The sequence below is a fragment of the Danio aesculapii genome, chromosome 1 (assembly GCF_903798145.1).
Source record: "Danio aesculapii chromosome 1, fDanAes4.1, whole genome shotgun sequence".
In the NCBI taxonomy this organism is placed as follows: Eukaryota; Metazoa; Chordata; class Actinopteri; order Cypriniformes; family Danionidae; genus Danio; species Danio aesculapii.
In genome coordinates this window covers 10,309,474-10,335,472 of record NC_079435.1, presented here as the reverse complement: position 1 = coordinate 10,335,472, position 25,999 = coordinate 10,309,474, and the positions used below count along the sequence as shown (strand labels likewise).

At 35.6% G+C, this 25,999-nt stretch overlaps 1 protein-coding gene across 3 annotated transcripts in view; it reads right to left on the bottom strand.

Moving 5' to 3' along the window:
• col17a1a (collagen, type XVII, alpha 1a) overlaps positions 1–25,999 on the bottom strand; it is a 52,620-nt gene that overhangs the window by 2,050 nt on the left and 24,571 nt on the right. For 2 of the 3 annotated variants that reach the window (XM_056456556.1, XM_056456557.1), the window contains exons 7-47: positions 25,387–25,431; positions 25,205–25,252; positions 24,834–24,968; positions 24,653–24,751; positions 20,630–20,680; positions 20,472–20,543; positions 19,605–19,658; positions 18,869–19,033; positions 16,958–17,029; positions 16,828–16,866; positions 16,560–16,691; positions 15,135–15,395; positions 13,744–13,794; positions 13,610–13,636; positions 12,761–12,787; positions 12,472–12,534; positions 11,712–11,816; positions 8,990–9,052; positions 8,816–8,905; positions 8,701–8,736; positions 8,583–8,618; positions 8,427–8,489; positions 6,920–6,955; positions 6,768–6,839; positions 6,632–6,658; positions 6,460–6,495; positions 5,834–5,869; positions 5,656–5,739; positions 5,513–5,548; positions 5,380–5,436; positions 5,226–5,303; positions 5,062–5,133; positions 4,598–4,657; positions 4,487–4,513; positions 3,614–3,646; positions 3,410–3,526; positions 3,160–3,207; positions 2,932–3,057; positions 1,363–1,476; positions 1,150–1,269; positions 60–200 (exon numbers count right to left, since the gene is read on the bottom strand). In XM_056456556.1, coding sequence (XP_056312531.1) covers positions 60–200; positions 1,150–1,269; positions 1,363–1,476; positions 2,932–3,057; positions 3,160–3,207; positions 3,410–3,526; positions 3,614–3,646; positions 4,487–4,513; positions 4,598–4,657; positions 5,062–5,133; positions 5,226–5,303; positions 5,380–5,436; positions 5,513–5,548; positions 5,656–5,739; positions 5,834–5,869; positions 6,460–6,495; positions 6,632–6,658; positions 6,768–6,839; positions 6,920–6,955; positions 8,427–8,489; positions 8,583–8,618; positions 8,701–8,736; positions 8,816–8,905; positions 8,990–9,052; positions 11,712–11,816; positions 12,472–12,534; positions 12,761–12,787; positions 13,610–13,636; positions 13,744–13,794; positions 15,135–15,395; positions 16,560–16,691; positions 16,828–16,866; positions 16,958–17,029; positions 18,869–19,033; positions 19,605–19,658; positions 20,472–20,543; positions 20,630–20,680; positions 24,653–24,751; positions 24,834–24,968; positions 25,205–25,252; positions 25,387–25,431 — 3,054 coding nt within the window. The remainder of the gene's footprint in view (positions 1–59; positions 201–1,149; positions 1,270–1,362; positions 1,477–2,931; positions 3,058–3,159; positions 3,208–3,409; positions 3,527–3,613; positions 3,647–4,486; positions 4,514–4,597; positions 4,658–5,061; positions 5,134–5,225; positions 5,304–5,379; positions 5,437–5,512; positions 5,549–5,655; positions 5,740–5,833; positions 5,870–6,459; positions 6,496–6,631; positions 6,659–6,767; positions 6,840–6,919; positions 6,956–8,426; positions 8,490–8,582; positions 8,619–8,700; positions 8,737–8,815; positions 8,906–8,989; positions 9,053–11,711; positions 11,817–12,471; positions 12,535–12,760; positions 12,788–13,609; positions 13,637–13,743; positions 13,795–15,134; positions 15,396–16,559; positions 16,692–16,827; positions 16,867–16,957; positions 17,030–18,868; positions 19,034–19,604; positions 19,659–20,471; positions 20,544–20,629; positions 20,681–24,652; positions 24,752–24,833; positions 24,969–25,204; positions 25,253–25,386; positions 25,432–25,999) is intronic. The other variant, XM_056456558.1, reaches the window with a different exon arrangement.

Genomic DNA, 25,999 nt, shown 5'->3' with positions numbered 1-25,999 from the left:
AACAAACTGTTATTATAATGCTTAAAATTGATTTAAAGCTAACTAACGAGTGTTCTTACTCTTGATGTACTCCTGCGGTTCTGCGCGAATGTGCTGCTGGTTTTCGTTAGCAGCGTAAGATACCAGTCCTCCGGAGTTTCCAGGAGGTCCTTGAGGTCCTGGTGGGCCGGGAGGTCCTGGTAGACCTCTAAAACCAGCATCTAAAATAAAGAAGATATGAAATCATTGATACAGGTGCAGCTTATTGTCCCTAACACTCTGTAGGTGCGATTAAAGTGTGAACAGAAATGTCTAAGCATCAGCTCTTTCATATAAAGCTATGGAAAAAATTAAGAAACCATTTGAAGATTCGACATTTCTTCCAAATTTAAATGAAAAATTTCTCATTTAGAGTTTTTTATCGAAGATATGAAATGGCAAATAAAATAATTAGACATGGTTTAATTTTTAGATGCAATATTTTACACAATACATTACAATCTTTTAACTTAAGGAAGGACTATTTGGTTGAATAACCCTTATTTTCCAAAAAAAAAAAGAAGCAACATTTGTTTTTCCGACCAACTGTATTTTCTGGGGCTGCACGGTGGCGCAGTGGGTAGCACGTTCGCCTCGCAGCAAGAAGGTTGCTGGTTCGAGCCTCGGCTGGGTCAGTTGGCATTTCTGTGTGTTCTGTGTTTGCATGTTCTCCCTGTGTTCACGTGGGTTTCCTCCGGTTTCTCCCACAGTCCAAAGACATGCGCTATAGGTGAACTGGGTAGGCTAAATTGTCGGTAGTGTATGTGTGTATGGGTGTTTCCCAATGATGGGTTGCAGCATATGTTGGATAAGTTGGTGGTTCATTCTGCTGTGGCGACTCCAGATTAATAAAGGGACTAAGCCGAAAAGAAAATGAATGAATGAATTTTCTGGAAAAAGTTAAATTATTTAAAAAAATAAATAAAAAAACATTTATTTGAAAGGAATGATGTCAGACCTTCATAGAATAATACAGATATTAACATTTCAGTCAAACCCAGACTGAAACAGGTGAAATTTACATTCGTTCTATAGCCGTATAATATACAGTATTATAGAAGCATTAATTATGTATATTTTTACTTTCTATTCATTCAAGAGTCCTGAAAAATTGCATACAGCACATCATACCATTTATAAGGCTCATCACTCGTCCTGCCACTTCCTGAGTGTTAAAGCCATATCCACCTGGCACACCTGGGGGTCCCGGGGGTCCTGGAGGACCAATCAGGTACTGTCTCACCTCATCTCCTATCAACAACCAAAAAAAGAGTGGGTCCATTAAAACAGGTCATACAGCACATTAAAGACCTCTTAAAGAGTCACTGGATATTTCACACTCACGTTGAAGATAATCAATGACTCTGCTAGCCAGAGCATCATCAGAGGCTGATCCAGAGGGACCTGGTGGTCCAGGTGGACCTGGAGGTCCAGCTAAGTATTGTCTAATGGGCTCACCTGCAAAAAGACGTTAGATATTACTCATTGCTTAATTTGCCACTCACATAGATGAAAGAAATACAGACTTTAATAATTAATAACAGAATTATGCATTTAGATAATAAGCTTTTAAAGTTTCCAGTCAGTTTAACCAACAGCTTCACAAAACTATTTGCTCTTCCAAAGATTTGAAACCCGTACAAACTGGTAGACCCTGCTGGTCAAAACAGTGTAAACGCAACCAAACAATAACAAAGCTTTTTAAAAACAAATGTTTTATTGAAAGTCTAATCTACCATGCAATACGGAAATTAACTAATCATCTAAATAGATTTTGTTGTCTAATTGTCTTGTATTTTTTGTTTTATGGATTTACATACCATTGTGACTTAATTATACAAAAATCTCATTAAAATTGTTCAAAGATGAGGTTAACACTCGTTCAGTGCATCAATTACATTTTAAAGAGCCCCAATGTAGTGTGTAACAGCTCTAAGTGAAGTGAAATATCTAGCTAAGGCTTAAATCTGAAAGTGCACCGTGTTTAAAACTATTGATTCATTTATAAGAGTCGACTCACAGTGCTTCAAATAAATCGTCTTGATAACGAGTCTTTAGCCGGTTTGACGTGACGTTGATACGAAACTTAAGCCCCGCCCAATTGTTGCGCACGCAAACCTGGGAAAATTGAAACCTGCTGCTCCGCCCACAAACACTGCAGCAGATCCCAGTTGGGGCAATCAAGTCGTGTAGACGCTGTGCTCAGCTGGATATTATTGGAAATGTGATGGGAAAGTTATTGTTATTTTTTCTACTCAAAGATGAAACTGTGAAGAGTCAGTGGTTGAGGTTTATTTGTGCAAAAATACCTCAGCATTATAGCCCAACCTTGTGCTGTTCCTGTCATTTTTTCCTGATGACTGCTTCTGGAATCTAGACGCTTACAACGGGGAATTCGTCGACCGATTGTTAAAGGAAGGATCAGAAAAGAATATTGATGTAGGGGCCTTGTCAGAGCTCAACAGGAACTTTATCAGTACATTGGTCAGTGGATCATGGATCAGTTTCTTCCTTCATTTCACAAGTGTAAGTAAGTGCATTACCATGGTTGCCTCGTGGTTGCACTTTGACAACTTCAATATTGTTGAAATGCTGTGCATTTCACTCTTTCTCGTGCTGAACACTGTCGACTAATCGCAACAGGCTGTCATCTGTTCAATCAGTGCAGATTAGCTTCGCGCTAAGGAGAAGTTTGGGAACAAATGAATTGCTGAGCGAATCATATGGGAGTCGCTGAGATAATTAGGTAAAAATAAATGCATATTATAAAACCATTAAAGTGTTTTTTGACCTTGCATGCATTTCAGCCTGTTGTTGGGGACTCTTAAAATCAAAATATGACTCTTTTAAAAGTATAATGGGGCTCTTAAAATATCTCGAACCAGATAACATTGTTACAGTCTACAAACTTACTTCTGAGGTAGTCTGATATCTGTTGAACAGCATCTGGTGAGCCGTCACCTTGAGAACCTGGTGCTCCAGGAGGCCCTGGGGGTCCAGGTGGACCTGGTGGTCCCGGAGCACTTCTAGATCCTCCACCTTACAAAAACAATACCATTAAACTCACTTATGTTCTTTATAGAAGTTGTATCTGGTTTAAACTAGTTAGCAGATTTTAGATGAACAGAGCCACTGGCCTACCGTAAGAATAACCTGGAATACCAGGGGCCCCTGGGACTCCAGCGTCACCTATATTTATTAGATAAATAATATAATTGGTTTGCAGAAATAGCAAAACTTACTTTCACTTTTCACAATTGTTCCACTGTAACTAAAAGTTTATTTATATAGTAAAGATTTTCAACATCTTTTCATATAGAAATACATAAACCACTGTTTAATAAAAAAAAAAAAATTATATATATATATATATATATATATATTGTTGTACCTTTTGGACCTTCTGGGCCCATGGGACCCATTGGCCCTTGAGGTCCCTGTGGTCCTAGTGGACCATCAAGACCTTGTTCTCCACGTGGTCCTGGTGATCCCGGCTGTCCTGGAATGCCTGAATTCAAAAGTAAAATAATGTGAAATTTCACATCAGCATCTAAAAAATGAAGAAACATTCATTATGCAAATGTGAATCACAAACCAATTCCAGGTTCTCCAGGTAATCCAGGTTGACCTTCAAAATAAAGAGATTAAATAATAAACCAAAAATGGCAATGTCATATATACACACACACACACACACACACACACACACACACACACACACATATATATATATATATATATATATATATATATATATATATATATATATATATATATATATATATAGTTGAAGTCAGAATTAGCCCCTGAATTATTAGCCCCCCCGCCCCCCCCCCCCCCGTTTATATTTTCCCCAATTTCTGTTTAATGGAGAGATTTTGTCAACACATTTCTAAACATAGTAGATTTAATAACTCATTTCTAATAACTGATTTATTTTATCTTTGCCATGATGACAGTAAATAATATTCTAGTAGATATTTTTCAAGACAACTAGGCTAACTAGGTTAACTAGGCAGGTTAGGGTAATTAGGCAAGTGATTGTATAATGATGGTTTGTTCTGTAGACAGTCGAAAAAAATATAGCTTAAAGGGGCTAATAATTTTGACCTTAAAATTGTTTAAAAATTTAAAACTGCTTTTATTCTAGCTGAAATAAAACAAATAAGACTTTCTCCAGAAGAAAAAATATTATCAGCCATACTGTGAAAATTTCCATGTTCTGTAAACATCATTTAGGAAATATAAAAAAAAAATAAAAATTCAAAGGGGGGCTAATAAATCTGACTTAAACTATGTGTATATATGCGTGTGTGTGTGTGTGTGTGTGTGTGTGTGTGTGTGTGTGTGTGTGTGTGTGTGTGTGTGTGTGTGTGTGTGTGTGTGTGTGTGTGTGTGTGTGTGTGTGTGTGTGTGTGTGTGTGTGTGTGTGTGTGTGTGTGTGTGTGACTGAATGTGTCAGCCTTACCAGGGAAACCTTGGGGACCCACGTCACCTGAACAGAAGAAAGCATTAAAATGCATAAGGTCCCAAGGAAAACCCAGTTGTATATATTATAATTGTTGTATGTTAAATTAACCTTGTGATCCCTTTGGTCCGATAGGTCCAGGAGGCCCAGGTGGTCCAGCAAAGAAGGTTTCTGATCACAAAAAAAAAATCGGATCATATTTTTTTCATATTTCACTTGTAATTGTGTGGAATTGTTATTTATGCTCATCTAATTTATATAGGTACATTGTAACACATGCGTGGCCCAAAATATTGACTTTTATATTATATTGATAATAATTATGCAACGCTAGTTCCATCAGCAGTTGCATAAAAGAATTGCTGCAAAATGTATAACTAGCCGGAAATATCAATAAATGCAATAAAAAACCCATTTCAGACTTAGCTTACTTAAAAACCATACAGTGACAAGGAAGTGTATACATGTATCATTTATTTTAATAACAAATTAATTTATGATTAAATATATTTATTAGGAAATATCCAATATGCAGTGTCTAAAATAACCAGGTTTATATCAACTCAAACAAATACCTGAAGTTGGTACAAAGCTTCCAGGTTCACCTTTTTCACCAGGAGGACCAGCTGGACCAGGTTCTCCAACACCTGAGCAAAAACAAAATAAATAAATGAATACAGTAACAAAACCTAATGCAATCTGTTGGTAATGATTTAAGGCTAAACTTAATGCTTTGTACCTGGTTTTCCATCATCTCCGGGTGGTCCTGGAGGTCCTGGTGGTCCTGGAGGACCGGGTTCACCTGCTTCTGATTTCTCTGTTTTATTAGATTAAGAACAGTGTAATAAGACAAAACCATAAAGAATGTAAATGTTAAAAGTAATGAGACTCACTGCCTGCGCTCTCAGAGACTCCAGGCTTCCCATCATCTCCTTTATCTCCCTTTGGACCTGTAGACATGTAAGTCTCAGTCAACTAAAACATTTATAAAACCTGTTTTTAATGAAAAATATGATATATTCTTACCAGGTGAACCAGGAAGACCAGCAGGACCAATAGGACCTGAGGGCAGATAAATTCACAATATTAGTATGAAAATACTGTTGTTTAATTCTTTTTATTTTCACATAAAATGAATTTGACATTATCCAAGAGGAACTACTTCATACCTGATAGTCCAGGCGGTCCAGCAGGACCTGGTGCTCCAGGAGGTCCTGGTGGTCCAGATACAGCCACTGTGTTAGCATTAGCGCCTGAGAAGAGTGACCAAAAACACAATTTTGATGATTAATGTCACCATCATAAACTTAGCCAGATTAAAATGCAGAGCTAAAAATGACCTCTCACCTGCAGAAATGACTCTTCCAGGCTCACCGGCCTCTCCTAAAAAAAACATCATGTATACATCAAACATGTATAATGGACTTTTTTTTATTTGTAGTATTTCTGTACTGTTGACAGTAGCTGGGTTTCTCCCCATGTTAATGTCTATTTTGAAGTATCACATGAGAAACGACTGATGGATGCGCCAAATTTTGAATAAAAATCCCTTAATGCCTTTCAAAAGTTTTTATGCTCACTTTATGCTTCACAAGTTGAGGATGGTTTCAGATTTTGGTACGAAAAATGATTATATCAAATACTAGGAGATGGATATTTATGTGCCAAATAAACAAATTAACTAAATAACGTTACAAATAAAAAACAGTACATCCACATAACCAATCATCTGTCTCCATTATGCTTGACTTGTTTACTGTTAGTTGCTAGGTTACCAATACCACAGTTAGCTGCTCTAACAAATTGATTGAAAAGCACCTTATTCTCATTTACGATTTAATTATTTTTTTTTTTTTTGCAAACTGAAAAGAATCACTTCACGTTAGGATGAAACCCGGCTAATGTGACCCGAAAGCTATAGTTTTGTTATTTAGAATTGAATAAAAAATAATTATTCAATGAATAAATATTACCTTTAGCTCCTGGTTGACCTGGAGTACCTGGCAGTCCTTTATATAAATAAGGTAATAAGACAAGTAAATAATATCAAATGAGAGATCATCTGAAAGCATACACAATATTACAAGGAACAGCAAAATACAAAACTAGATATGTTTTGTTAAACATAGGAATTGTTAATCAAACCTGGTGGTCCTTGGAGTCCTGGTGTTCCTGTGCAAGTAAACAGACAAGCACGTGGTTTGCATTAACTGTGTTTAAAAAATAAATGGAAAGCTATCTTTTTATTCAGTCATAGTGTGCATTTTGTGTTTATTTAAACCTGGTATTCCTGAATCTCCAGGAGGTCCTGATGGTCCTCGAGCACCAGGCAACCCAACAGGACCTTGGTCACCTGTAATTAAAAAGGAAAGAGAAATTTACATGCAAGCTTGATGAGAGACTTTTTGCCCCATCGCTTAGTCTCAAAATTACCTCGAATTCCTTTAACACCATCTGGTCCAGGTACACCTGCGGAAAATAAAGTGTGGTGCATAATATGGCATTCGATACATAACATAATCTTGTGACATAATACACTGCCATTTTCATTACAGACAATTACTTAACATTAACATTTTTTATCTACTACCATTCATTCATTGATTCATTTTCCTTCGGCTTACTCCCTTTATTCATCAGGGGTCACCACAGCGGAATGAACCACCAACTTATCCAGCATATGTTTTACCCTTCCAGCTGCAACCCAGTACTGGGAAATACCCATACACTCTTACATTCACACACATACAGTACACTAGTTTATTCAGTTCATCTATAGCGCATGTCTTTGGACTGTGGGGAAACCTGAGTACTCTGAAGAAACCCTCGCCAACATTGACAGAACATGAAAACTCCACACAGAAATGTTAACTGACCCAGCCAGGGCTTGAACCATAGACTTTCTTGCTGTGAGGCAACATTGCTAACCACTGAGCCACCCCCAAAAGTATTTCTTTGAACAGTCGATTCAAATGTTATCACTCGATAAAATGGGCTTTATCAGTAGTTATCAGCTGATAGATATGGGCCAGTAGGGGCCTTCTGCGCCTACTAGTAGATTCAGAAGGCCGTCGTCATCCATCCACATGGTTAATCAGCTCAAATACGGCTCACATACAGCTGCAGCCGGAAGTTAACAAGAATTATTCATATTATTTATTACATTTCCTATTAATTGTATTTAAGTAATGTCTACCCCAACCCTCAAAGTAATGTAAAAACAGATCTGGATCGGGAGTCTTCTCTATCAGTATAGCTGATTAACCATGTGAATGGATGATAAAAGCCTTCTAAACCTACTAGTCAGCGCAGAAGGCCCCTACTGGCCCATATCTATAAGCTGATAACCACTAATAACGCCCATTCAATCGCGTGATAACATTTAAAGCAGGTGTGTTTGAAACTGAAATCTTTTGATATGGTAAACAAATACATTTCCTGTCACTTTACATCAATTAAATGTGTCCATGCTAATAATAGTACTTTTAAACAACAACAAATTAAAATGGTAATGGAAATGTCCAAAAATTAATTTTGTTATAACTATGTATAGGGTATCACGGTAGCGCAGCAGGTAGCATGATCGCCTCACAGCAAGAAGGTCGCTGATTCGAGCCCCGGCTGGGTCAGTTAGCATTTCCATGTGGGTTTCCTCGGGTGCCCCAGTTTCCCCTACAGTCCAAAGACATGTGCTATAGGTGAATTGAATAAACTAAATTGACCGTAGTGTATGTGTTAATTCAAGAGTGTTGGGTTGCGGCTGGAAGGGCATCCGCTGCGTAAAACATATGCTGGATAAGTTGGTGGTTTATTCCGCTGTGACGACCCCTGATTAATAAAGGGACTAAGCCGAAAATAAAACAAATGAATGAATAACTACATATATTCTTTTAGTTCAACAGGTTTACTTTTTCTTTAGTTTCTCTCTGATGAAACTCACCTGCTGATCCTTTAAGACCTTTCTCACCAGGAGGCCCTGCTGGTCCAACCTGACCTGGCTCACCTGTGACAAAAAAAAAGTTGGTTACTTAGAAATCCTGATAACATGACAAATGCAAATGGGGCTTTGTATACCAATGGTTACTGATTGACTCACCAGTGGCACCACGTGGTCCTCTCTCACCCTGATCACCTAATTTGGTAATAAAAATACATAATAATCAGCATGAAAACTGCAGTATTTTTGTCAATTTGTTTCTCTGACATCTACCGACCTTTGACCCCAGGTGGCCCAGCAGGTCCTTTATCACCTAAAAATACAGCATCATGAAAGCAAATTGTTTCCCTGATATTCTTAAATGGAGACATGCGAAGAAAAGGTATGTTTACCCTTGGGTCCAGGATCACCAGAATCTCCGCGGAAGCCTTGAGGTCCAGGTGCTCCTGTAAGTCCTGGTACTCCTTGTGCACCTGCATCACCTGCAGCAGCAAAACAAGTTCACATTATTTAGATTCCTTTTACCGTCAGTTACTGTAGTTAAATGTCTGAGTAGATAATCTTACCTTTGGGTCCTACGGGACCTGGGGGTCCTGCTATCCCAGGAGTGCCAACATCACCAGATGAGCCTGAGATGGAATTAGTCAAGCTTTTTTACATTGGATATACATAAAACATGACAATCCAGAACACATAGAAGAAAAGAAATGAAGTAAATAAATTACATGAAAGACTTGCAGATATTGTGTAAATATGGTAATAAAGTACCGTAATAAAAAAATAAGTTTGTGTGTATTCAAAGTACACTCTGATAATACAAATGTGTTTCTTTTCCATTGCTATTCCAGGTCCCACTTTATATTAAGTGGCCTTAACTAATATGTACTTACACAGGAACTAATAGTTCGTTACAATGTACTTATTGTGTAAATACTTGTATTTACTCTGTACTTATACTTGATTAAATACCTGTATGTAATTACATCTGTAACTAACTTCTGTAATTACACTGTTGACCATCCCTTACACCTTAACCCACCCTTAAACCTACTCATGCCACCAAACCTGTCCAAAACCCAACCCCTATCCCAACTCAAGACCACCACAAGTGTTTTCAAATACATTATGAACACAGTAAGTACATTGTATTTATTTTTTAATGCAAGTACATAGTAGTTAAGGACACTTAATATAAAGTGGGACCCAAATCCAGTTGTGTATTACTTTCTTAGCCCACACCCACAAATCAATTTTGTTTAATAGACATCTAGCATGGATGTCTTGGCTAAAAGGTGAATTAAATTGATCTCAAAATAAAACTAATGTCAAAAAATAGGCCAAATTTAGACGAATAATCATATCAATTGATTAAACCGATGTAACGGAGTAGGACCGGTGGGTTACACTTGGGGGCTCGTCTGGGATGGGTGTGAGATTTAAGGGTTGAGTGTAACGGAGGCCAGCTAGTAAAGTGCTATGCAGGTAAACCTCACTCCTCTGACCTCTAAAGGTGCTCTAGCGACAAATACTAGAGGCTATGGTCTTTAGCCTCCTTGTTAGAGCATCCGACTCCCATGAAAAGAATCGCCGATTCGATCCCAGCTCAGACTTTGTTGGGTGCAGTAGAACCAGTGGGTTACACTTGGGGGCTCGTTCGGGATAGGAGTGAGATTTAGGGGTTGAGTGTAACGGAGGCCAGCTAGTAAAGTGCTATGCAGGTAAACCTCACTCCCCTGACCTCTAAAGGTGCTCTAGCGACATACACAAGAGGCCATGGTCTTTAGCCTCCTTGTTCGAGCAACTGGCTCCCATGCAAAAAAATCGCTGGTTCGATCCCAGCTCAGACCGGGTTGGGTGCAGTAGGACTGATGGGATACACTTGGGGGCTCATCAGGGACGGGAGTAAGATTTAGGGGTTGAGTGTAACGGAGGCCAGCTAGCGAAGTATGCAGGTAAACTATTATCCTCTGACCTCTAAAGGTGCTCTAGCAACAGATACTAGAGGCCATGGTCTTTAGCCTCCTTGTTCAAGCAACCGACTCCCATGCAAAGAATCGTCGGTTCGATCCCAGCTCAGACCGTGTTGGGTGCAGTAGGACCGGTAAGTTCGATTTGGGGACTCGTCCGGGATGGCAGGGAAATTTAGGGGTTAAGTGTAACGAAGGCCAGCTAGCGAAGTGGTATGCAGGTAGACTATCTTCTCTGACCTCTAAAGGTGCTCTAGCGACAGACACTAGAGGACATGGTCTTTAGCCTCCTTGTTCAAGCAACCGACTCCCATGCAAAGAATCAGTGGTTTGATCCCAGCTCAGACCGGGTTGGGTGCAGTAGGACCGGTGGGATATACGTGGGGGCTCATCTGGGATGGGAGTAAGATTTAGGGTTTGAGTGTAACGGAGGCCAGCTAGCGAAGTATGCAGGTAAACTATTATCCTCTGACCTCTAAAGGTGCTCTAGCAACAGATACTAGAGGCCTTGGTCTTTAGCCTCCTTGTTCGAGCAACCGACTCCCATGCAAAGAATCGTCGGTTCGATCCCAGCTCAGACCGTGTTGGGTGCAGTAGGACCGGTAAGTCTGATTTGGGGGCTCGTCCGGGATGGTGGTGAAATTTAGGGGTTAAGTGTAACGAAGGCCAGCTAGCGAAGTGCTATGCAGGTAGACTATCTTCTCTGACCTCTAAAGGTGCTCTAGCGACAGACACTAGAGGACATGGTCTTTAGCCTCCTTGTTAGAGCAACCGACTTCTATGCAAAGAATCGCCAGTTCGCTCCCAGCTCAGACCGGGTTGGGTGCAGTATGACCGGTGGGTTTCACAGACTTCACATGTTTAGTTATTTATTCCTGCATATTTGATGACTCGTCTATTTTTGGGCTAATCTTATTCGTCTATAAGATTTTCACAGACAGTCCAAATTTAGCCTTGTTTTATCCAAGATGTTTATGTTTAGACGAAACTGTGAGGATGGTACATTTGACACATTAGCATTCAAGTTTGTGGGTATATTAATTTAATAATTTTTCATACTATTTCCTTATACAGTAGTCAACATTCAAAGTGAATCAGAACGTTTTTCAAAATTGTCCTAGAAGAAGAATGGGTGTTGTTCAATACTTTCAGGACAACTTTGATGAAAGTTAAGGATCCGCTTCAAATGTTGACTACTGTATAATCTCTCATAAAAAGTTATCATCTTGTAAACAATTCTAGACACTATATTAGGTCTGAGTAAATCATCTAGTTTGTATATGAATGTTTATAAGACTATCAAGAATAGCGCTTGTTAAACCTTTCTCTCCTTTTTCTCCAATTCCTGAGGGTCCTGGTTCCCCTCTGGGACCTGCTGGCCCTTCACGACCCCTCGGTCCAGGTAAACCATCAGTTCCTGATTCGCCTGTGAATAATATAACATACAAGGACATGCTAGAGTCCTGAATCAAATGCCTTCAGTTTTATTGCCAGCAATTTAATGGCAGAAGTTACCACTGGTTTAGGAGCAGATTTACTAAACAGGCTAAATGAATGGAATAATGCAAGTCCATAAAAATCACAAATAGGGGTGGAAATGGTGTGAAAACAATGGTGGATGGCTGCTACTTATTCAGGGCTGTTTATGCTAATGAGGGAGAGATCATCAATAACCCTTCTGATGACATGTACAAAGGGAGAATGTCAATCAAAGTGTTTATGCAGACTGTTTTTATCAAGTGTGATTATAAACAAATAGAATTAATTAATTTTTACGATTAGAGACTGGCTATATTCACACACTGTTACCACACAACTGTGTTTAACCTTTAAATAATCCTGCAATAAACTGACTATACATCAAAGTATAGTAAATACTTGATTTATTTACATGCTTTACTTCCATAAAGTAAAGAAAAGGAAACACCTACAAATAAATATGCAAAAGTTCATCAGCAAAAATTATCTTTTCAGTAAATCTTTGTTCACTTCGTGTTTAAAAATTTCTGATTGTAGATTCTGCCAAAACAGGTTTTATACTTGTTCAAGCTGTTAGTAAATCTGGCTCTTGGTATTTGTACCTGCACTTCCTTTGGGTCCTCGAGGACCTTCCTGTCCAGGATGACCAATGAGACCAGGAGGACCTGGAAAGACAACCATTCATTTATACTGGAGAACAGGTTAATTCAGGGTCTTCTGGTGAGCAAACATCAAGTCAACAGCACTCGCTTGTGTACAGCATATGTGAAAAAGTGGGATAAAATACAGTAAGTTGGACATTATTTGTAAGTTTCTAGTTTAATTCATAGTTTCTATATTAGCTCATAGTTTTTTTTTTTTTTTTTTGGTGATATTTATAAGTGTTCTTACCTGGAATCCCGGGAAATCCTGAATCACCTGTAAAAAAATGTTACATTGTTTTTCTTTTTCAGATTATTATTATGTTATACTACTGTTACGTTTTTCATGTTATTATACATTTGTGTTATTATGTGATACAGTTGTGACATTGTGATAATAATACTTTCTATATGCAATATGTGATAGTGCTGACATTGCTGTCCAAAAATCTTTATATAATTGTGATTCTGTTGTGATAATGAGTGATAATATTGTGATATATTTGAAACATTTGATACATAAAACACACAGATATTTGTGACATTATTTGATTCTGTGACTATGTAATACATTTGCCTTATGTGATAATCATTGAAAATATTATGTTGTGATACTTTTTTTGAGAATACATTTTGATATAAATATGTTGTGATGTTGGGATATTATTATAGTTTTATAAAGCTACTGTTATTTGTTGCTTTTGTAGTGTTTAAATATTATTGTTAAATATGTGGGACTGTTAATATTGTTATATATATATATATATATATATATATATATATATATATATATATATATATATATATATATATATATATATATATATATATATATATATATACACTATGTCTGATGTGCAATGTTGTGATAATATATGACATGATGTGATAACAGTGATTCATTGTTAATTGATATTTTCATAATTGTGAATAATTATGATATTGTTGTGATATATTTAAATATCATGGTATGTTTTGATTACCCTGAAGTTTTTGTGATATAATATATTCTCTTTAATGATATTATGATTAATTTGTGATCTTACTGTCCATTTGTGAAACTGAATTTCATAGTTTGATTTTATATTTGTATGAATACCTTTAACTCCAGGAGGTCCTTGGTCTCCTAGAAATAAATGTACAATGAACATATACATCAGTAAATCAGCTTTCATGCTTCTCCAGGTATATAAGTTTATCTACAGTAAGTATATATTCTATTGTAAATATTACCTTTAGGCCCAGGTTCTCCTCTTTCACCCCTAAGTGAAGTTGCCAGTGACGCTATAATAAAATCATTAAAATATTGAAGAGTAAACAAATGTTATCCAACTAGATTGCTGCATAATGTATATTCACCCCGCACTGTAAAAAAATCACATAACAATAAGCCATGACTAAAAAATGTTTAAGTTACTTTAACTTATTTTAATAAGTTAATCAGGTGTTAGCTACAATTTTTAAGTTATACAAATTCTAACTTAATATTTTGAGTTAGTTTGATTGATATAAGTTTATATCACAAGAAAAGTTCATTTGATTCAACCCAAAAAATTAAGGCAGCAAGAATGTTTATTACAGTGCAAATACAGTTGAAACCAGAAGTTTACATGTAAAAAAAGGAACATAACCATTATTTTTAAATGTCTGATGGTAAATCATACTAAACGTTTACTATTTTAGGTCCGTTAGGATTACCTATATGATTTACATTTGCTAAATGCCAGAATAATGAGAGAATTTTATTTGAGAATTTTTTATTAATTTCTAGACGGTCAAAAGTTTACATACACTTCCTTGGTATTTTTTTATCTTTGCTTTTAAACTGTATAACTTTGGTCAAATGTTTTGGGTATCCTTCCACAAGCTTCTCACAACAGTTTGAAGGAATTTTGGCCCATTCCTCCTGACAGAATCAATGTAACCGATTCAGATTTGTAGGTTGTCTTGCTTGCACAAGCTTTTTCAACTCAAATTTTCTATAGGATTGAGATCAGGGCTTTGTGATGGCCACTCCAAACCATTCACTCTGCTGTCCATAAAGCACATTTTAACTAATTTGCCAGTGTGCTTAGGGTCATGGTCTGTTTGGAAGACCAATTTGTGGCCAAGTTTTAATTTCCTGGCTGATGTCTTGAGATTTTGCTTCAGTATTTCTACATAATGTTCTTTCTACATGATGCCATCTATGCTGTGAAGTGGACCAATCCCTCCTGCAGCAAAACAGCCCCACAACATGATGCTGCCGCCCCCATACTTTACAGTTGGGATGGTGTTCCTAGGCTTGTAAGCTTTCCCTTTTGTCCTCCATATGTAACACTGGTCATTATGGCCAAACAGTTCAATCTTAGTTCCATCAGACCACAGGACATGTCTCCAAATATTAGTCTTTTTCCCAGTGTAATTTAGCAAATTGTAATCTGGCTTTTTTGTTGAGTCTAGCATGTTGATTTTCCCTTGTTGTCACAAAAGGAAGCAAAAGAAAAGTTATAACAATTTCTCAAAAAATATATCTCTCATTATTCTACTATTAAGCAAAACAGAAACAAATTTGATAATAAACATTAACATCTGACTTTTTTTAAAAATGGTTATATGCCTTTTTTACAGTGTATAAGACGCACCTCTAATGGTGTCCGACTGTAGCTCAGATCTGAGGATTTGCTGGATGGTTCTCTGCAGGACCACTTGATCTTGTCCAGCAGATGCTGAACCCAGGTTTATAGTGTTATCAGAACTGACATCAGGATTGCGGTTAGCGAATGATGATTGCAGTGGATCCACGATGTTGACAGGTGATGACAAACCACTAGTTTGAGCAGAGGGGGGGCTTTCTCCTCCATCGATTGCTTTCACACGAGCCTTCAGCTTCTTCACCTCCTCACCTACAGTAGATAAAGAATGTGAATGAAGCTACTGTGAATACAATGCAATCTCACAAACTTATTGATTTAGTAGCTAATTGGTATGAATTTTTATTTCATTCCTACATTTTAGTACAATTTGCTCATCCCCCATTGAGGGTAGAGTTAGGGATAAGGTTTGGGGGAATGCTTCCTTTTAAAAATCGTACATTTGTCTGCTTTTGAAACCTGATTTAGGAGTTTAAGTTATGTGTTGCCCTTGGAAGAATTGAGATTTAGGTTGGCAAGCCATAAACAGATGTGTAAGCTAACAAACAAGTCTCTTGGAGTTTATTGGATCAGTGTGTTACCCATGTTGGTGTGTGATGTGATTGGACAGAGCTTGTTTTCACCGAATAATATGCTTAATCTACTTTTCTTGGGTCGTTGAATGTCGTGCGATGTGATTTTCTCTGTTGTAATGTGACTGGATAGGCTTCATGTTAAATGTCTTATTGACCGTCCTTAAGAAGGATTAATCAATTAATAAATTATTTGTTGTGCGTGGTAATTGTTGGGGCAGTGTGAACATGACAATCATTTTTTACACAATTTGTACGTTAAAAATTTAACGGTTGGTGTTTGTTAACGTTCATTTGTAGGAATTTGGTGAATCAAGACAAATTGTGAATGTCACTTTAACTAAAAGGGCCTTAAGGGGATGGTTCACCCAGAATGAAAAATTCTGTCATCATTTACACATCCTTTACTTGTTCCAAACCTTCATGAGTTTCATTCAGTTGAACACGAAAGAAGAGATTTTGAAGAAAGCTGGAAACTGGTAACCATTGACTTCCATAGAATTTGTTATTCCTACAATGCAAGTTACTGGTTGTCAGCTTTCTTCAAAGTATCTTCATTTGCTTTTAATAAAATAAAGAAACTTAATTTATTTGAAATCACCTGAGGGTCAGAAAACAGTAAGTCAATTTAAATTTTGAGGTGAACTTTAAGATGCTATTAGGCATAACAGTGAAGAGTATACCACTGCTCTACGATTAACCACAGTAAATCACAATTTCACTGGGGTTTATTAGTTTTATAAAATGGTTATTTCATCTAAGTAACAAGGATTTTACAGAATAAAACAAATCAGATAAAACAGCTTCTGCCAAGCAACAGGTCTATGATTGAAGAGTAATGTACCTAGAGCAATCAGTCCACAAAGGAGTCCCAGCAGAAGGAGAAGAGTTAATAACAGAGCCAGAAGCCACTTCCACCACGAGCAGCATGTACAGAATCCCAATCCAGCACCGTCAGAATCATCTTTACGGATCTCTGTGTCATATTAGAGAAACAAAAGGATATATTATAAACAATTCATGTCTTCTTTATCATGAGCATGATGTTTATGACACTTTTATCTACTAGAGTAGATTTTCTATAATTAATTGCTGTGTTGTTAGACATCTACCTGCATATGTTGCTTTGTCTTTTGTTGAGGCTTTGGAAGCTGAAAGCACATAAATGACAGTTTTACTGAATTGATATTAATAGAGGATTCATTTGTTAGTTTGTACAGTCAGGGGCTTTTCTGAATGTACCGGTCATGGTGGTTTCTGGGGTGCTGGAGATCATCTTTTTCTCCCTCTTAAGTGAATCTTCAGAAAACGTGTCTGTAATAGAAAAATACACTTATTGTCAAAAATATAATACCATATCTTTGAAAAGAATGTAATAATATTATAATATGGTAATAAATAATAAATACATGGAAGAAACAGATTAAATACACTTATTGTCACAAATAAATGTATAATATAATATAATATAATATAATATAATATAATATAATATAATATAATATAATATAATATAATATAATATAATATAATATAATTAGGGTTGGGCAATGTCGACCAATTTGACATCGCACGATGTCTAATGTGAAACATCGCGACCGACGATGGCATGGACGTAGTAGGCTGCGGTGAAGTAATTATTTATGAATAATTAATTAATTCCTAACAAATTAATTATTTGCAGCCTACCGTGTACGCTGCAGCGCATGACAAAGTGTATATGTGTTTTTGTGTGTGTGTGTGTGTGTGTGGTCACGTGATATGCATTTTCAGCAGTATAGTGTGGAAGGAGGGCTTTTCAGAAATGCTAGATGAAACACCAGTGTGGATGTGGATCGTTTTTGTTCTAAAATGGCATTTTAAAACTAAGACGTATTAGTGTAAAAGGGGCCTAAGTGTGTATTTTCGCGAGTGGGTTGCTGCTGCAATGGGGGCGGCGTGGAGGATCAGGATGACGGTTCGGCATCGTGATGTCTATCGGCCATTGGCGATGGACGATGGCATCGTCTATCAACCCAAACCTAAATATAATATAATATAATATAATATAATATAATATAATATAATATAATATAATATAATATAATATAATATATTTTTAATAAATTTGACCCACTGAAAAAATAAAAGAAATACACTTCTTTTAACAAATAAATGTATAAAATAAAATAAAATGTTTCAAAATAATACGATGTTAATATATTATTTCTATAGTTTACAATTTTATATTCCTTATTTCAAACTATAATAACATAGCATAATATAATGTCTTTGGAAATATTGTAATCCATTTGATCGGTTCAAGAATTAAACGTATTGTCACAAATAAATGTATAAAATAAAATTTTTAAATATTATGATGTTGGGATATTATTTCAATAGTTTACTTTTTGTATGTATTACTTCATACTATTTGTAATAATTTATTGTGATAATGTGCAGCATTATTGATTTAAATATGACACAGTTGTGATGTTATTATATTGTTTCAATTGTTTACTTTTTTATTTGACTTTTTATTTGATACTGTCGTAATATTGTGATAATTAATTATGATATAGCTGTGTGTTTTTGTGTTGATATGTAATACTGTTCAACTTGGATCAAACCTTACAAAACAAAATGATTAATTTCAAATGATTAATAACTATAAATTAACTCTAAAACCACCCACACTTTAAAAAATATCTTTAAATTAGCAGTTTTCCGTATTTTGCTATTTATTTTTTCTTATTTTTTCTTATTTATGCCTTTGAATTGCATTATGGGATCTTGATCTTTCTATTCCAACAACTTTTAACCTTGAATTACCAAAAAGTTACTTTTATTGACATTTGTAATAGATTAAAGTGATATATTGTCTTGGTTGGTGTTGTATATTGCAATACAAAAACCTTGTAATAAACTGCCAGTACATTTTCTGTTATTTTACAGACTCTTTTCTCTATGTATTATTATTTCTTATACATTATATTATTTCAAACTACTAAAATATTAATAAAAGTCACTTCGTTTAACTGTAGAGTTGAATTTTCAACAGCAAAAGTTGACAGAGCAGAAATCAAAGTCCCATAATGCAATTCACAACAATAAATAAAAGGAAAACACACAAAATGTGGATCTTGTATTTACAGTACAGTCTGTCGTGTCTACCTGCTCCAGCACTGGAGGATGAAGTGACGAACTGTTTGCCAGTGTTTTTGGACATGATCAGCCTCTCTGCCTCTTTCTTAGCTGCTACGTTTTCTTTCCCGATCGCAATAAACTTGCCATCTTTCACAAACACGTCATCAGCGGTGATAGGACTGCTCGGAATAGCTGTGAATGTCATATAAAACAAGCAAAATATTATTAATATAGTATAATCAACCCAGGCTCATTCTGAAAACGTACCGATATATACATTAAAGGAGAGCGCCAAATACGTCCCAGGAGCTACAATTTTTTGGAGTTTTTGTTTTCATGAATCCACCAGAGGCCGCTGTGTTCGCGTTTTCAGATCTCAAATTTCAGATCTCGCGAGTGCCATTCGCGCATGCTGTTCTCACGTAAATCCACCAGAGGCCGCTGTCGACTGACTGACTGACCCCCCCTTCTCCTTCCTAAACCCAACCAATAGTGTTTTCAAAAGCACTGACTGACCCGCCCACCCACTTCCCTAAACCCAACCGACAGTGTTTTCAAAAGTAATCCAGAATAAGAAAAGTCCTCATGGCCTTATACCACCCCGTAGCATCCATTTAAAGATGAAATCCAGCCATGCATACTTCTAGCTACATAATTCGCAATTTTCTAAAAATGTATATAGCGGGACGTTTTCAGAATGAGCCGATGTTGCAACAACATATAGTAACTTCCACATTTTAAAGTAAAATCATTAGAGTATTACCAGTAATAGTAGTGGCCGATCCAGCGCTGCCAACATTTTTAGGAGCCCCATACACTGAAATCAATAAACCAGCATAATCGATCTTACAAATATATCATCAGCATTCTGTTTATTATAATTATAAGTGTGCACTTGCAGTTTTGTTGTCATCATAATTATCAGCCTTGGTTTGAATGTGTCTTTACTAATGTTATTTTGCGTGTATTGTGTCTTGTATTAACATTTAAAGTATGCATTTGACCAATTCCAGTGGTATGGATGTGACTGATGCAGTAAAATCTCAAAACATGAATTCACAGAGAAAGCATATGTTAACATTATATTGAAACATCTGTTTATATCTTCCAAAACAACTAATCACAGAGTTTCTGGATCAGAAATTCAATCTCTAAACATTTTTTATATTTTAAGTGAGGGAAATAAACATTCATTATGAATGTGACCATAAAAGTTAGCGAGTTTACAGTATTCAACATATATTGTCAAAATTCTGAGAATGAAACTGCACAACCCCAAAGAAATAATGCTAATCAAAAGGATAATAGTTGGCTCTCTATAGAACAAACATGATTGATTCGATTTCATTTAACATTTTTGCATTTATGAGGAAAAAGTTTGGTTATGGATGTGACATCTCTGCGTTATGGATGTGAAGGATGTGAAATTGACACTTGTGTGACTTTGGTAAATCAAGTATAACTGTTTAAAAACATTGACAGAGACATTTTATAGTACTGTAAAATACAAGCCTACACAATAAACCTAGAAAGGGTTTTGCTATTTTAGTGAATGTTTTTTCATGGCAAGCTTGACATTTGCATGAAATTGCTCATTTAAAGAAATATTGTGAGATTAGTTTGAGTTTACCATGGCCAGCGCCTATTCCATTAGCCATCAGAGCACCGCCAGATGTGGACAGGTTATTCTGCATCCCATACACTGAGAAGAACACAGATGTTGTAAGAAATAGAAAAATATTTTGCGTATTTTAGTGTGTCGTTGTGTGAACTGGTCAATGTAATGACCTGTACTACCAAGGGCAGATGAGCTGAGGGCCAGATTGTTCTGCATGCCACCTGAAACAAAAATAATACATGATTTGTAATTTCTGTTTGTACAAACTAAAGCACATTTTCGACATGGAAGTAAAAAAAAGAAAAATAGATAAATTAAAAATTAAAAAGGGAAATTGTACATTTTAATTTCACGGTTATTTAAAAGTCTCATAATTATATAAAATTGCGGAATATATAAAAACTAAAACTATCTAAGCGCGAAGAAAATTACAACATCAAAAAAAAAGAAAAGTATTGTTAATTATATATATATATATATAGATAGATAGATAGATAGATAATAGATAGATAGATAGATAGATAGATAGATAGATAGATAGATAGATAGATAGATAGATAGATAGATAGATAGATAGATAGATAGATAGATAGATAGATAGATAGATAGATAGATAGATAGATAGATAGATAGATAGATAGATAGATAGATATACAGTTTAAATCAGAATTATTAGCCCCCTTTGAATTTTTTTTCTTTTATAAATATTTCCTAAATGATGTTTACCAGAGCAAGGCAATTTTCACAGTATGTCTGATAATATTTTTTCTTCTGGAGAAAGTCTTATTTGTTTTATTTTGGCTACAATAAAAGCAGTTCTTAATTTTTTTAAACACCATTTTAAGGACAAAATGATTAGCCCCTTTACGCAAAAAATTTTTTCGATAGTCTACATAACAAACCATAGTTATACAATAACTTGCCTAATTACCCTAACCTGGGGTGCATTTCCCAAAACATTCGTTAGCCAACTAAGGTTGCAAGTTTCGTCATTACAAACAGTTTGTTGATTTGCTGTTTCCCAAATTCGTTGTTCCAATGAACATTCGCAAACTGCGTCGCAAACTTGAGCACTTGAAACTACACCTCTGGAGCTGTAGTTAGAAACATAGTTCCTGGCTGTGTGCTATTCCCACTTATCCCCCCTATGCCCTATTCATTTGGAACATTCTGACATTCAAAGTTGGAATGATTAAAAATAAAAATGCATTAAAGTCATCTCTCTTAGGTGTGATTTGCTTTCAAAGTATTTTTAAAGTTCAATTTTAGCGATCTTCATGTTTACAATTGTGCTCCCTACGCAGTGCACTTTGAAAACATTGATATCATTTTGAACACAGCCTCATGCCGAAAGTTATAGGTGACCTATTATTAAAAGCGGAATTTATGTTACGTCCCCAAAGCTTGTAAAAACAACAACAACAAAAAAAAAAACACAGCATACGTTAATTCTGTTAATTTATAGTAGGTTATTTATTAAGTATCTGTGCTGTATATGACATGGGTCTGTTGGTTAGAACTTTCTGCTGTGGTTTGCATGTGTCAAATTGTAAAAGTAGCCTAGACTAAAAAAAAATAAAAAATCCTACTTAATAATAATCATCATCATCATTAGTATTATTAATATTATGGGTTCTGCTCTAAAGAAGTTGTTACTCCACCTCGTTAAGAGCATCATTATGGGCGTTTTACGTTATAACTAACGTGGTTCAAGCGATGGTTCAAGCGATGGACAGAGAAACTAGGGGTTTTGGGAAACACTCGTCACTACATCGTTCTTTTCCCAAACGATGCATCGTACTATGATTGTTCAGCCGCAAGTTACATCATTGTTTGGGAAATGCACCCCTACCTAGTTAACCTAATTAACCTAGTAAAGCCTTCAAGTCACTTTAAGCTGTATAGAAGTGTCTTGAAAAATATCTAGTAAAATATACTGTCATGATGGCAAAGAGAAAATAAATCAGTTATTAGAAATGAGTTATTAAAATTATTATGTTTAGAAATGTGTTGAACACATCTTCTCTCTGTCAAACAGAAATTGGGGATAAAAATAAACAGGAGGGCTAATAATTCAGGGGGGCTAATAATTCTGACTTTAACTGTATATATATATATATATATATATATATATATATATATATATATATATATATATATATATATATATATATATATATATATATATAGTTCCAGATTAACAATAATAAATATATAACTGAAAAATCATATTCTTTGTTTAAAAAAAAATTCATTCAAAAACTATAGCAGGCCAGGTGTTGAAGACATTTAACTATTGTCTTTATGCACTTCCTGACTATGGGGCAAAGTCTCAAATGGTTGATTGAATGAACACCTATACATGTGAATGGGTATTATTATGTTGATGAAATCATAGCTGGAAAATGCTGTTTATCTTGTTGACTCCAGTCCTTCACTTGCATGCTATGTTTAGCAATCTTTAGCCACTGCCCCCTCCTAAAAACATATAATAGCCAAGACGACTCTCCCCAAATCAGACTTGTTTTAGACTTTTTGAAGACACTCTTTGACTGCAGAACAACCAACATGTCTTAAAGAATTCTGCTTGTACTGAGTCTCGCAGACTGGGTTCTCATCTTTCCAACATGATGAAAACATTTTTCATGGAATTCTTAGTTTATATTTCGCAATTCTAACTTTTTTTTTGCAGTGAACATAAAAATATCAAAATTGTGATACAAACTCAAAACTGCAGTGATCAAGTCAAAATTCTGACTTTTATTTTTTTTTTATCTTGTGTTTATATCTCATAGTTCTGTGCACAAAAATGTTTTTTTTGCTGCTTGTTCAAAGTATTTAATTAAAATGAGCTGAAATTTTTTTTTTTTTAAATTGACTTTTTTTGGACAACTTAATTGTTTTATGTTCAGCCCACCTAAGTTAGTAAAATAATTAAGTTAACTGTTAACTGGACTTCTGTTGAAACCTGCCTTTTTTACAGTGTGAGTTCATCTTGATATTGATTTTTTTTTGCTGATGTTTTTACTTCTAACAATTATTATTTCTGAGAATAAAATACTTTTTTCAGAACTGCAAGATATAAGTTTAAAATTTGCAGTTTTAAGAAAATGTCAAAAAATATTTTGAGTTTAATGCTCTGAATTTTAAGATTCATAACTCATAACTGCAATAAATAAATAAATGAATAAAACATGGAAATTGTAAGATAAAAAGTTGCAACTACTTTTTCTTTTTTTATATATCATGGCAGAAACAGGCTTCCCTTTAATCAGGGGTCGCCACAGTGGAATGAACCGCCAACTTTTCCAGCATATGTTTTACACAGCGGATGTCCTTCCAGCCACAACCCAACACTGGGAAACACCCATTCACTCTCATTCACACACATACACTACAGACAATTTTAACTTACCCAATTCACCTATGTCGCATGTGTTTGGACTGTGGGGGAAACCGGAGCACACGAAGGAAACCCACGCCAACACAGGGAGAACATGCAAACTCCACACAGAAATGCCAACTGACACAGCCGGGGCTCAAATAAGCGACCTTGTTGCTGTGAGGCGAATGTGCTACCCATTACGCCACCTCCATTTAAATCTAAGTTAATGTATTTACTAACAAGAAAAAACAAATTAGTAATACCTTTTATTATGGTAATCGTACAACTTTTTTTAATGTTAGTTAAAAGTTAAATTATGCAAGCTGTTTACTCACTGTGCTTTAACTAATGTTAACAAGCACAACTTTGGATTGTAATAATGCATTAGTTAATGTTGAACTGTGATTAATAAATGCTTTACAAGATTATTCATAATTAGTTAATGTTAGTAAATACATGAACTATCATTAACAAATGTACCATTATTCTAAAGTATAGGTCTCAAACTCAATTCCTGAAGGGCCGCAGCTCTGCACAGTTTTGCTCCAACCCTATCAAACACAGCTGATCCAAATAATCAAGGTGTTCAAAAGAGTCATGAACACCTCCATAAGCTGGATCAGCTGTGTTTGGTCAGGGTTGGAGCAAAACTGTGCAGAGCTGCGGCCCTCCAGGAATTGAGTTTGAGATGTATGTTCTAAAGTGTTACCCTGATTTCTTTCTCTGAATTGAAAAAAGTAGACGTTGACATTTTTATTCCTTCTATTATCTTCATCATTTCGGATTCATTCAGTTTGCATGCACATACCTGTGGGTGATGATGGCTGTTGCAGAGTAGTGTAACTGAGATTATTGGGATTGGTGTAATATCCGCTAAATCCACCATCCAGAACTGTGCCATCAAAGCCTGAAAGACACACATTAATGAAATATTAGTATGTGTATATCAACACACATGTACAGTATCTCTGTGTGTGACCGAGTTTTACCTGACTGGCTCTCGTGGCGTAAGTCAATGCTGGCTTTTTTGGGGATAGGGAGAGTGTTGGTGGGAGAACGAGGTGGACTGATGCTCCCAGAGCGACTTCCCTTCAGTAATCTCTTCACATCATCCAACTCTGTCCCTATAAATTAGATGAGAAACTAAATATCAATTGACTGATGATAAAGAAGTGGGCTACAAACTAAAAATGTCTACATTTTAAGTTATATCCTCACGTACAATCATTATATTACTGTAAATATACAGCATATACAAAAATAGATTGTAATAAATATGTGGAAAATATTACATGATGACGAAATATTGTAAATATTTTTAATTAAATAATCATATTGTTTTAAAACGAGCAGCACTGACATCTAGCGGAGGGCGAGGCGCTCTGGAGTCTGGCTCTGATCTCACTCTCTGGAAAAAAAAAACACAACATTGGGATTTCTAATGAGACATAAACTAAGCGAGAAGTTGTTTTTATAATTTCAATCTAAAATTTAAGATTGTTGTGACGTTTTTAGTACATTTTAAATTATGAATAAGCCTACCTCGTGTCTGAGTGCGCCCTCTGGTGGCAGCACTGCTGGTGGAGACTGCAAATGAGAAAAAACAAGTTAAACAGCGAAAACATAAAGTTTTACAGATTAAACAGTGAAAATGATGATCCTGATTATGATAGCAACAACATTTAGGACTTAACACTGTAGTTTAAACTTGAAGACAATGCTAGTTGTATGGTTTTTAAATGACTTACACATCGTCGTTTGTTTTGCTTGTCCCTTCAAAAAGTTTCTGTCACCCTAAATGTTTGCGCCTTTTTATATCTAATAAATATTTTAATAATGAAATAACACTTCAGTATATTTGCTAATTTAGACAAATCATCTTTCACAACGTTTTGTTTTTGTCCAATCGAACAATCTCACGTCTAGCATGTCCTTTCCTCCAAATGTACTGGAAGAAATACTAAATCATTTATTTGACAGTGTACTTACTGTAATGTGTTTTGGGTTGACGATTTTATGATGGTTGACGATTTTATGACAATTGGTCCAATTTTATGAATATTATAACATATTATATATAATATATTTATGAATATATAACTTTTTTATATCCCCAAAAGTTTATTCTTAAGTTACTCTCTGTGCAGACCCTTCC